This window comes from Ursus americanus, chromosome 24 (assembly GCF_024610735.1).
Source record: "Ursus americanus isolate L20-20 chromosome 24, mUrsAme1.1.p, whole genome shotgun sequence".
Lineage (NCBI taxonomy): Eukaryota > Metazoa > Chordata > Mammalia > Carnivora > Ursidae > Ursus > Ursus americanus.
The window spans coordinates 27,896,241-27,909,619 of NC_142150.1; the positions used below are offsets into that span (position 1 = coordinate 27,896,241).

The 13,379-nt window shown below is 35.8% G+C and overlaps 1 protein-coding gene across 2 annotated transcripts in view; it reads left to right on the plus strand.

Moving 5' to 3' along the window:
• TTC17 (tetratricopeptide repeat domain 17) overlaps window positions 1-13,379 on the plus strand; it is a 113,546-nt gene that overhangs the window by 16,806 nt on the left and 83,361 nt on the right. For both annotated transcript variants that reach the window (XM_045808782.2, XM_045808783.2), the window contains exons 2-5: window positions 4,213-4,302; window positions 9,384-9,553; window positions 10,204-10,315; window positions 10,567-10,698. In XM_045808782.2, the coding sequence (XP_045664738.1) occupies window positions 4,213-4,302; window positions 9,384-9,553; window positions 10,204-10,315; window positions 10,567-10,698 (504 nt within the window). The remainder of the gene's footprint in view (window positions 1-4,212; window positions 4,303-9,383; window positions 9,554-10,203; window positions 10,316-10,566; window positions 10,699-13,379) is intronic.

Genomic DNA, 13,379 nt, shown 5'->3' on the forward strand with positions numbered 1-13,379 from the left:
TGTTTTGCCACAAGAAGGGAATTGCAGATACTAGATAGCAAGCACTATAAATACCCACTAAGTGGGATCACTTGAGGTAAAATCTTCATTGCTTTGAAGATTTTTATTTATGTTTTCCATCATACTGCCTCAATAAAAAAATCTAAAATTCTGAATAAAATATTTAAAATATTTCATCCCTTGTTTCTAATTAAGGGGAATTTTTAAAAAATGGGTATGGCGTAATATAAGATTTCAGTAATGCTGCTCTCATGTACTCATTTGAATACCATCAGAAATTAGAGGTAAGAATGTTCAGCAAATGTGAAAAATAAGTTGCATATGAGAGCGGGAATTAATATTATAATGGAAACGGTCAATTTCCTGTCATAAAGGACCAGTGGAAAGTGATGGACTCACTCATGCTTTTGTAGAACTCAAAAATGCTCATACCCTTAGACTGGTTATTTTAAGTTTAAAGTATTCACCCTTTATTTGATTTGGCAGTGAAGCAATTATCCTTATATAGTGACATTTCCCTCTGTTGCCATGTGAATTTACTGAATTCACAGAGGTAGGGCTCCAGATTAGAAATGTAGGTATTAATGATAGAGACAGCAGCAAATTTGGAAATATATGAAAATGAACTTGATGAGTAAGATATTTACTGCTGTTATATATAATTGGACACATGTACTTATATAATGTATTCAAAGGAAAATGAAATTGAATTGAGAACTCTTAGAAAATGAATCATTCTGTGTAATACAAGTCCATATAGCTAATTTCCAAATATTTGGTCAGTTTTTCCCTGCAGTATAAACTTTGCTCTAAAATATATTTCATACTTTTTCACCATCTTAAGTAGAACAAATTGAAAATAATTCCTTTTTCTTTATGATTCAGGTCGTTACAAGCATCACTTATTATGCTGTGAAGTAACAGAAGTTTATAGGGTTGCTTGTCCTTTGTGAAAAAGCCATAAGGTGCTTTGAAGTCTTATGTATGCATCATGTCCTTTTTAACCTACCTCTCGAATTCCTGTCACTTTTTCCTCGTGGGCTGATAGCAGCCTCTTCTAAAGATTTTGAAGGCATTCACATTGTATATAAAATTGGAGTACATAGGCTTCAAATATTGACATAGTGGGCCTGGTTTATAGAAGCTTAATAAACCTTTATTGGTTGAATGGATGTTGTAATCTTGACAGGTATACCCTCCTTTGTAGCCTGAGGAGGGGAGGTATTCAAAAGGAGAGAAATTCAAGCTGATTGGCATTTGCCAAAGATAATTATGAAGTCTTAAATTTTAAGAACTTGAGGTTACCCTCAATAAAAATATATGTCAGGCTATAAATTTGCAACCAACCCTTATCTGGCAAAGATCCATGCCATTTGCTGCCATGTCAAAAAGAGAAGCACAGCTGTCAGTGGGCTGGCTTCCTTCTGCTAATAATTTTATCTTGATACCTCCTCTAGCTCTTGCATCTTTGTTGAACTTAAAGCTTCAAGGAAATGAAAAGTACTTCCTCACAATTGAATGTTGACCAATCCCATGCTATTCAAATATGATAAAGCCCTGATTAGCTAGTATCCTTTTAATCTAAAACTAAGAGTGTGCTTTCAGTATTTCTTCAGTGTAAATCTTCATTTATCTCATTCTTTCGTTCCTCTTGTAGTTCTCCAAATATCAGGTGAACAGATTGTTTAGGTGTTTTGGAATTGGAATGTCATACTCCCGCATTCCTCCCCCACCACCTTCGTTTTCCGTTGTTGCTTTTTTTTTTTTTTCCCTAAAAACCTCCTTTAAAAGTCCTTATGGAGTCAGGTATTAAATAGCTACCTCTTGAAGTTCTGGACAAAGTAGCAAAGTAAGCAGGCCTTCTTTGGCCTCCTTAAGAAAAATTCTTTTGCAGTCTGGCCACTGGCTGTAGCTTTTACATTTTCTTCTATAAAAATTATGGTGTGCTGTCATTTATTGCATTGCTGTAAAAAAGATCGATGGGGTTTGGAGTTAAATCAGTCCATATTCAATCCATTATAGTAGCTTTCCTTGCCCTACATGCATTTGACTGTTGGCCATATGTTCAAATACTCTGAAAAGAGGAGCAAAATTTTCTATTTCTTATTGAGATAAACCTAGCACTTTGCTTGTAGGCTTTTGCTACCTTTGGTTGCTTGATAGAGGAGATTTACAGCTCAGGTGGTCAAGTACTGTAGGCCTTGCCATTGTATTTTTAGTGCCTTTTAAATTCAGAGTTCAGTTTTGATATAGATTCCAATATAGCCAAAAGGCCAGGGGGAGCAGTGAAGGTATCTCATAAAGCAAGACCATGGGCGATGATAATTATCCATAACTATACAATAATAATTATGCAGTTCAGATAATTGCAGTGAAAGTGTGGAAGTTACTCTGGACTAGCATCTGTTTTTCCTCTAGTGTCTCTGAGGTGGTAGAAGGAGCAAAGGCAGATGAGTTTTATCTGTAGTCACTTAAATTGTCCAATTTAATGCATATTGTTAAAACAACTGTCCAACTTTATTTCATGTCGTTATTAGTCCCTCTTTTTAAAATCTTTTTTAAGCCAGGTCATGATCTCGGTCATGAGATCAAGTCCTGGGTCGGGCACAGAGTCTGCTGGAGATTCTCTCCCTCTGCCCCTCACCCAACTCACTCACCCGCACACACATGCTTGCTCTCTCAAATAAATAAATATCTTTTTTTTAAAAAGCTCTAAATTTGACTAGTTGAGCTGCTACCAGTTTCTTAGAGGTTACAAAAAGATAGTTTTTCCTTAAAGTGGAACTTCCTGAAGGGCTAGTATATAATTTGACAGCTCTAATCTAGCACCATGAGATAGTGGGAACTTTATCTCATCCCTTAGGTACCAAGGCCACTGTCAGATTTTTCTGAAATTCAAAAACCATGTGTGTGTGCGTGCATGCACCTATGTGTTGTTTTTTCTTTATTATAAATGTATTATGTCTACATTATAAACAGTTTAAAAATATACAAGTATATAGACATGAGTGTGCCTCTCTTCTTAACCCCACTTCCCAAAAGAAACCACTATAAGGTTACTTAGTTTCGTGCATATAGAGACATTTGTACATGTAGACATGTATACATCTATGTCTATAAATAGACACGGGTACATGTATACATCTATGTCTATAAATGTATATGTAATTTCTTAAAAATATCATAGTATACTTATTCTTTATTTTTAGTTAATTGTACATTGTGAACATCCTTTCATGACAATAGGTCTGGTCTTTCTGTATCCCATTTTAGACAGTGGATTTCCCCATTCCCTTATTTCTATTTTTTAAGTAGGTTCCACGCCTAGCATGGAGCACAGTACAGGGCTTGAACTCATGACCCTGAGATCATGACCCTGAGCTGAGAATAAGAGTCAGACGCTTAACCAACTGAGCCACCCAAGCATCCCTCCCTATTCCCTTATTGATGGACTTAGGTTGTGTCTAATTTTTTTGCAGCTAGAAGTGTGGTGGTAAGCATCCGTATGTTTATTTTTGCCTACTTGTTTAATAATGTCTGTAGGATAGTTTCCTAGAGTTAATATTTCCAGATCAAAAAGTATGCACTTTTAACATTTTGGTACATGTCACCAAATGACCCTCCAGACAACAGGAACAAATTTATAAGCCTGCTAATAGCACATGAGGGTGCGTTTTTCCTACATCTTCAACAACATAGTCACCCATTTACGATCCAGAGAACACGAGTTGTAAATAATAAATCTCAAGATTATTTTATATTAACTTTGATTTATGGCTTCTACAAATAGCCTTCAAAAATAGGTGCTTTTAGCATTTTCCTTTTATCAGATGTGGAACGTTCTGTCAAGATAACACAATTCCTTTTTTATTATTACAGGTGTGAATTATGTTTGTAAGGAATTTACTTTATCATTCGTTGCCAAATACTTCTCTTCTTGAATATTTCTTATATGACTGATCAAGATAGAATATTCGCTTCAAAAGCTTACTCTTTAATGTTGGAATTCAAGGGGCAGCTAGCTATTGAACATGTCATTCTCTTTGCTGAAATTTATGTGTGATCACTTTTGAAATACCCCTTGAGTTTTACTGAGCACCTAACACTGATTATAATGATGGTTGAACAATAATTTAAAGCATATTAAAGGAAACTTTATGAATCCAAACAAATGTTGATGGAATCTGAGCTTTATTTATTGCTTGCTTGCAGGTGGATTCACCAATGAACTTGAAGCATCCCCATGACTTAGTCATATTAATGAGACAAGAAACAACAGTTAACTACCTCAAAGAATTGGAGGTGAGGCAATGGGAATGTGATATGCAGCTGAAACTTGTTGCATTTCACAGGAGCTGTTGTATTCAAAGAAAAATGAAAGCTCATTATTTCTTAAGCCTGATTCTTCTCAGTTTCATAGGAATATATTACTTTTAAATCACAGTTTTATTTTTTTTTATTTTTTATTTTTTTTAAAGATTTTATTTATTTATTTGACAGAGATAGAGACAGCCAACGAGAGAGGGAACACAAGCAGGGGGAGCGGGAGAGGAAGAAGCAGGCTCATAGCGGAGGAGCCTGATGTGGGGCTCGATCCCATAACGCCGGGATCACGCCCTGAGCTGAAGGCAGACGCTTAACCGCTGTGCCACCCAGGCGCCCCTAAATCACAGTTTTAAAAGTAACATCTCATTTGAGTGACATTTGAGTGGTAGTAAGAGAAACAGACCAACCTGGGTTTTGCCTGATTCTTGACTGACTATATCCTTGAACAGGGATTCCATGTAAAAGTTTTTCCATCAAGTATGAAAAGGAATAATCTCTTTGCATATGCTTGGAAGGAGACTTTGGGTAAAATACAAAAAGGAAGAATGGTTTTAGTACTCTATAAAAATGTACTTTTTATTAATTCCCAAGCAGGGTCATGTTATTGTGTGTTTTTATGATGAGGTTAAAGCATTAATCACTTTGCACTTGGAAAACTTGGAATCTTTTAGTACTAATAAAGTCTGACCTTTTTGTTTCTGTCATTGATTTCCATAAACTGATTTTGCTTAATAACAAATATTAGTTATTTGAAATAATAGGAATAAGACAATAGATATATTTATATAGCTTCATGCTTGGAAGCTTTATCTGTTTTTATTTAAACACAGTATTCAAAAAATGCAGTGGTGAAGAAAATAGTTTTTATTTTCAGATGTGTATACACATTGTATATGTTTATTGCCATTCTCTTTTTATGAGACGGTATGATATAAAGAGACTTAAATGAGAGTATATGAAGGGGGAAAATGCCATTCACCATGTCAATGAAAACGAAAACGAAAAATGTTGACTCCATCAGTTTTTGATTAAGATAGTGGGGACTCTGTGGTAAAGGTACAGGCTGGAGATAAAAATTTGTTAGTCATTGAAATACAGACTTAAAGCCGTGAAACTAAATAATACCATTTATCTACAAACTAGTGACAACTAGATGGACTTTTTAAGGTGCCAGAAGATAGTGGAGGAATAGTGTCAAAGTGCTAAGGAAAATCAAACTAGAATTTTATGTTCTTTTAAGCCATCATTCAAGAGTGAGGGCAAAGTAAAGATGTTTTCTGACAAAGCGTTTACTTACCGTAGACTCTCACTTTTAAGAAAAATCAAAGATGTATGTCTACAAGAAGAAAAGTAAACCCAGTAGATGTGCAGGGGATGTATAATAATGAGTAAAAATACTGATGAAGAAGTTGCTAAATGTATTTAATCATTTATTTTTTGCACTTTGAAGGGTAAAGCTAGATAAAAATAATATGTAGTTGGGTTGAAACATGTTCAGTGATCAGTTAAAGCCTGTTAGACTCTTCTATCATGTTTAGGAGAAGGTAGAAGTAACTGAATAAATTAAAATACTGTTGGAAAAAAGATTTTTTTTTTTAAAGATTTTATTTATTTATTCGACAGAGATAGAGACAGCCAGCAAGAGAGGGAACACAAGCAGGGGGAGTGGGAGAGGAAGAAGCAGGCTCATAGCGGATAACGCCGGGATCACACCCTGAGCCGAAGGCAGACGCTTAACTGCTGTGCCACCCAGGCGCCCCAAAATACTGTTGGAAAATTTATGGGCAAACATACTAAAAATTTAAGAGTATTGCTACCTTTCAAGTAGTTTTGCCAAAAGGAATGTGAATCTAATCAACCACCATGTTTTCCGGTGTCATTTGTTTTCAGTATAATTGGTTTCCTTTTGTCATTCTATATATTTTATTTCATGCATTTAAAAGATGACTCTGAGAAAGGGATCTGCAGGTTTCATCAGACTGCCAAAGAAGTCTATGACCCAAAAAAGTTAAAAACCCTTGGATCCTGCTATCAATATTCAGGAAATACAGAGGACAAAGAAAGAGATGTGTTAAGTGAACTAGGAGGTGCAGTCAGCAAAATCCTGTAGAGTGGCCGACTCTGCAGAACAAATGACCCACCTTCTTTAACAAATAAATTATAAGGATTAAAACTATAGATTACATTTCTGTTATTCTAGTGCTTGCCCTTACCTTATTACTTTGTTAAGTTTTTCATCAGTAAATATTTTATTTATGACATTAGGATAAGGAAGGATTCCTTAAATAACAGAAATCACAATTAAGGAAACAACTGATAGTTTTGACTATCTTACGACTAAAAGCTTCTCTTTAGCAAGTGACACCGTGAACGAAATTAAAACATAAGCTATAACCTGGGAGAAGATATTTGCAGTACGTATAACTGATAGAATGAGTTTTCAGAATCACTCTTCATAAATTTCTATAAATCATTTTTAAAAAACTGGGGAAAAATAGGCAGACTCGGAAAGTCAAGTTACAAAATATCTCATAAACATAGGAAAATATGTTCAATCACATCAATGATTGCATTAGTTAAGATAGGCTACATTTTGCAGTATATGACAGCTTTTGCATTGGCAACAAACAGTCCCCAAAATCTCAGTGCTGTTTCATGGAGGAAGGTGGAGGCTGAAGGAAGAGTAACCAAACACACAAGCCTGTTTAAAGTTTCTACTTAGAAGTGACATCATTTCTACTCATATTCCATCATCCAGATCAAGTCATGTGGACAAGCCTGAAGTCATAGGGCAGTATATAGCATAGCCTACCTACAGGAAAGAGTCAGGAGGGAATGAGTAAGTGGAAACAGATCATTTAGTAACATCCCAGTAATCTTAATGGCTTAAAACAATAAGGTCATATTAAATGTCACTCTGGTCCAAATGCCAGAACCCAGGCTGACAGAACAGCCACTGTCTGGCATATTGCCATTCTCAGTACCTGAGGGAAAAGAGAGAACATAGTAAAGCATACACTGGCTCTAAAAATGTTTCCCTTCAGAGGATTAAATGGCACGTCTTATGTTACATGTGTCAAAGTAAGTCATACTGGCCACATCTGAGTTCAGGAGAACAGTGATGTGTAGACTTCTTTGTAAGGAGTTGCAGCAAATTCATTAATAGTAATACAGTCTACCCCAATAATCATAACATTTAATGCCCATCAAATTGACATAAATTTAAAATGTGATATTGGTAAGTTTGTGGGGATGTGGGTATTATCATAATCTTGTTAGTAGAATTCTAGTGGTTATGCCAACTTTGAAAAGCAGACTGATAGTGTCTAAATCAGAAAATGTGAGGGGCGCCTGGGTGGCTCAGTCGTTAAGCGTCTGCCTTCAGCTCAGGGCGTGATCCTGGTGTTATGGGATCGAGCCCCACATCAGGCTCCTCTGCTGTGAGCCTGCTTCTTCCTCTCCCACTCCCCCTGCTTGTGTTCCCTCTCTCGCTGGCTGTCTCTTTCTCTGTCAAATAAATAAATAAAATCTTTGAAAAAAAATAAAAAATAAAAAAATAAATCAGAAAATGTGCATCCCATATGACCCCTGCATCCCGTATTTTTACCCCTTTTGGGTCTTTTACACGTGCACAAGGAGACTTTTATAAGAATATCACAGCATTTTTAATAGCAAAAAGATAAAAAAAAGAAGCAACCTAAAGGTTTACAGGAAAATGGATGAGTACGTTTTTATACATCTGTTAAAATGAAAAATTCAGAGCTATACTGATCGCTGTAGTTAAATCCTAAAAACATAAAGTTAAAAAACAAGTTATAAAATGATATAGAATAATACTGTTTACATAAAGTTATTAAACTTGGAAAGCAATGCTAGATGTTGATTGGGAAAGAGAGATATATAGACATATAGATAATTTAAGAGACTAAGAGTAATATAGTAATATTTTATAAAGATATACACAGAAATGATACATTATACAAATTCAGGATAGTAGTAACTTTGGGAGAGAGAGAGATTTTTGAAGGCAGTAAAGAAAGATTTCGACTATCTTATTTTTCCTGAAATAATATACTGAAATGATATGGCATATGTTATCATGTGATAGATGTGGGTGGTGGAAACATAGGTTTTTATGTAATTACTCTATATGTTTGAAAAAAAAATTGTGAGTAGCAGGAATTCACCAGGAGTACAGGGCATTAGAGGAGATTATTCCAGTCCACAGTATCAGCATGCTGGTTGGATGTCTTGAAGGATTGAAATACGAAGTGTGGACAATTCAAGGTAGTTTTAATTGCTGAGCCGTTCCAGGGAAGTTAAATTGACAGATGCAGCTGTATAGGTAGTCAGAAATCCTATTATGAAGGTATCCAGCTGCCATTATTATAAGTGTCATATACTGTTACTTTCTTTTATTTCATATATACAGACACCTGTTTAGAGAAGCTTATTTATATCAACTAATTAATTTCCCCTTATCCACAGTTTTGTGTTCTGTGATTTCAATTACCCATGCATCAACTGTTGTCCAGAAGCAGATGATCCTCCTTCTGAGCTATTGTCAGGTCAATAATAGTTTAACATTATGTCACAATGCATACGTCATTCACCTCATTTCATCTTATCATGTAGGCATTTTATTATCTCACATTATCACAAGAAGGATGAGTACAGTACAATAAGATATTTTGCGCGAGAGAGACCACATTCACATAACTTTTATTACAGTATAATGTTGTAATTGTTCTATTTTATTACTCATTGTTGTTAATCTCTTACTGTGCTTAATTCATAAATTAAACTTCATTATAGGTATATATGTATAGGAAAACATACAGTATATATAGGGTTTGGTACTATCCGTGGTTTCAGGCATCCACTGGGAGTCTTGGAATATACCCCTACAGATAAGGGGGGACTACTGTATTCAGAATCCTTGTCTTCCTTCATAGAGGATTTTCTGACTTCAAGACATTAAATTTTCCTTCCTCTTATGTGGTATCTAGACTGAAATATTAGAAAAATCCATTGTGTTCTTTTTGTCTTCTCAACAGAAGCAATTAGTTGCTCAAAAAATTCACATAGAAGAGAATGAGGACAGAGATACAGGACTGGAACAGAGACATAATAAAGAGGATCCAGACTGCATCAAAGCCAAGGTGCCCTTAGGGGACCTGGATCTGTATGACGGCACATATATAACTTTGGAAAGCAAAGACATCAGGTAAAGAAATTCTCTTTCCAGAAATAAAATTAACTTTTTCCTGAATAGACCTTTCTTGAATGAATAAGAAATTATTTATCTAATGAGGATAAGTTTCAGTCATAGATGAGTTTATTGAAATTTGAAAGTTCAAAATACACTACACATAGAATTCTTGAGTATCAATTAAAAATACTTAATACCATAGAAGATTGAACAATTCATAGTGAAAGAAATACAAATGGCCAATAAACAGGTGGAAAACTTATCTCTCAGTAATGATCAAATAAGTACAAAATAAATCATTTAGATAGTTTTCACCTATCAAATTGGAAAAAAATATTTAAAAATCAGTAACTGGTAAAAAGGTGGAGAAGCTGTCAACAGAAGTGTAAATTGGTTTAACATTTCTAGGAAGAATATTAAAAAGCTTTTAAAAAGTTCATAATCTTAACATTCTTTGGTCTATCTACTATTTTCTCTTTCTTGATTTATCTCCTTTAAGTTAAACTCCTAAAATATTGCCTCCCAACAGCTGCTGTGTGAAAAAGGTTGAATGTTGACTAATATTGGTTGTAAAGATGAGATGCTATGAGAATATATAGTTCAATTAGGGGAAAATTAGACATTTTTTCATCTTTCATTCATTGCTCCCGGCTTCTTGATTTTAGCCCTGAAGATTATATAGACACAGAATCTCCTGTCCCTCCAGACCCTGAGCAACCTGATTGTACCAAAATTCTAGAACTTCCATATAGTATACATGCTTTTCAACACCTGCGAGTAAGTAGAGAGATTTGGGACTTTTTTTTTTTTTTACATTTTTTCTGTAATTTAGTCTCTTGCTTATAAATATTTTTTTTCTTCTCCCCTTCCAAACAGCTTTAGAATTTTACAAACATCTCCTATTACTTAAAACTCCTTTAAAATAAGTGCTATAATGAGTTACTTGTGAGCTTTTGTCTTATGATCTCTTTTTTCTGTGTGTGGTTTTTTTGTTTTGTTTTTTTCAATTTTTTTCTTCTTTTCTTCAGGGTGTACAAGAGAGAGTTAATCTTTCTGCACCTCTATTACCTAAAGAAGATCCAATCTTCACATATTTATCTAAACGACTAGGAAGAAGTATAGACGACATAGGTCACCTCATTCACGAAGGCCTGCAGAAGGTAAGTCATCAGTGATTAAAGAGCCAGAGACTCTGTGCACAGGTCTTTTTTTTTCTCTGAAAATAACCTGCCTAGATTGTTTTTGTCTAGAGAGTGATTTTAAATATCATTACATTAATATAAACTGTATAGTTCAAAGCTAGGGAGAAACATTGGTAGTCCGGTCCCCTCTACCAGGAATGGATGCCAAAAGTTTTATTTAAACTAATTCATGAAAAAGCAAATTAGAAGCCAACATAAGCAACAGGGATTATAGGCTAGATTATATATTTTGAATGTGAAAGAAAATTTAACATTGGTGTCTTTGAAATATCTACCCAATACATAGATCATCACTGTTCTCTGGACAAGAATCACCATCAACAATAAAGTCTTCTTATAATTTTCTTTTAAGGTACCATCTACTTTTAAGGAATTGTGTAATAGGACCCAAGAAATTAAATGTATCATTCAGCATAACATGTGGGAATTTAGAAAGTAGTTTTTTTTTTTTTTTTTTTTTACTCTGCTGTGTGCCTGAAGAGTATCATAAAATGCAGGCTAGTTGTTTCCTCTTCTCCTTCTCCTCCTTCTTCTTCTTCTTCTTCTTCTTCTTCTTCTTCTTTTAGGTTTTATTTATTTATTTATTTATTTATTTATTTATTTGAAAGAGAGCGCACGAGCAAGCACACGAGAGCGGGGGGGAGGGTCAGAGGAAGAGGGAGAAAGAGAGCATCTCAAGCAGGCTTCACACCCAGCATGGAGCCTGATGCAGGGCTCAATCCCACGACCCCGAGATCACAACCCGAGCCAAAACCAAGAGCAGAATGCTTAACCAGCTGAGCCACCCAGGCGCCCCAAAATGGAGGCTAGTTTTTAAGCAGTATTATTATGGTACTAAGTAAAATGTGAAAGGGCAACATTTATATAGAGTTTATTCAAATACCTATATGTTTATATGTTTATTCAAATATGTCATATATATGTGTGTATGTATGTATATACATACATATATATATTTGATGCTTTTGTAGCTAAGTTACTGTCTTCATCTTGTTTTTCTGAAGGTAACATAAAACGTTGCATCCCCAGAACTTGATGAGTAGTAAAAACTACCTGGGAAAACTGGCCTAGGATTTAAAATATCCTTCAGAGGATGGTTAGTTGAAAGTAGATCATAGTGAATGAAAATAGAGTGTAATTGTGTGGCTACTTTAGATTGAACAGTTAAGGTCATCCTCCTTGGAAAGGTGAAATTTAAGCTAATATCTGAATGACAAGAGGGAGGCAAAAGTCAGAGATCAAGGAAGAGCATTCTAAGCCAAGGCAGAGGCTCCGAAGCCTTAATGAGCTCAGTAGTGTAGTAGTCTGCTCAGGCTGCCATCATAAAATACCACAGACTGGGTGGCTTAAACAACAGAAACTTCTTAAGTCCAGGATAAGGTGCTGGCTGATTTGGTTCCTGCTGAGGACTTTCTTCCTGCCTTGCAGATGACCACCTTCTCACTGGGTCCTCACATGTCCCCTTCTCTGTATGTGTGGGGGGAGAGATCTGGTATGTCTTCCTCTTCTTATGAGGGAACTGGCCCTATTGGATTCAGGCCCTACCCTTAGGACCTCATTTAACCTTTATCACCTCTTCCCAGGCCCTGTCTTCACGTACAGTCACACTGGGGGTTAGGGCTTCCACATATAAATTGGGGGGGGGGGCGCATGGAGAGACACAAAGATTCAGTCTGTAACAGTGACCTGAAATTAATGCAGGTTAGTAAGGTTGGAGCCTGGTGAGCAAAGGAGAGGATGACAGGGAATGAAGCCAAAGAAGTAGACCAGAGCCAGACTAAGTAAGCCTCTGAAAGCTAGGGTGAGGACTCTTGTGCACTGAGACCTGAGTGCCGGGAAGCTAGAGCAGAGGAATGACATCATTCAATTAATATTTTAAAAAATATACTCTTAAACTTAGATGAAGGGACCCGAACTGAAAATAGACCAGTTGTAAGTCTATGGGCAGTAGTTCAGGAAAGAGATGACATAGTTTGGACTAGAATGGTTAGTATTGGAAATGGAGGGGCTTAACCTGTTTCAGGAAATGTTTAGAAGTTTAGAAGCTGATGAGTTAGATGTGGGGAATGAGGGAAAAAAAGGAATAGAGGATAATTCCTGAAGTTTTGGCATGAGCAACTTGAAGAAGGAGCAGGTTTGGGGTGGAGGAAGAGAAGATAGCGTCTGTTTTGGTCACATTAAATTTGAAATACCTAAATGAGACTTGAGCTCCAGGAGGGGTCAGAGCTGGATATATAGATACAGGATAATTAATTAAGTAGGGAGTGTTTGTAGCCGTGGGACTGGGTGAAGAAATCTGGAGGAGAGTGAAGTTTGAGAAAAGACCACTCTGAGTCCTTGATCTTCCCACAGTTAGCTGTCAGGTAAAGGGGGGAGAGGGCCAGCAAAAGAGATCCAAAAGGGTATCCGGAAGATTGTGGTCTCCTAAAAGCCAAGGAAAAAAAGTGTTCGAGAGGAGGAGAAAGTATTGACAGTGACATTCTAACATCTATAGATTTGTGGGGGAAATTTTATGAGAAATCTTACAGAAAAATTTCTTCTTTAAAAATATATTTTTCTCTTCCAATATATTATGGTGTACCGAGTATCATACTTATCACTATGTTTTCACTTGTTCATGTAGAATTTGTCATTGATTT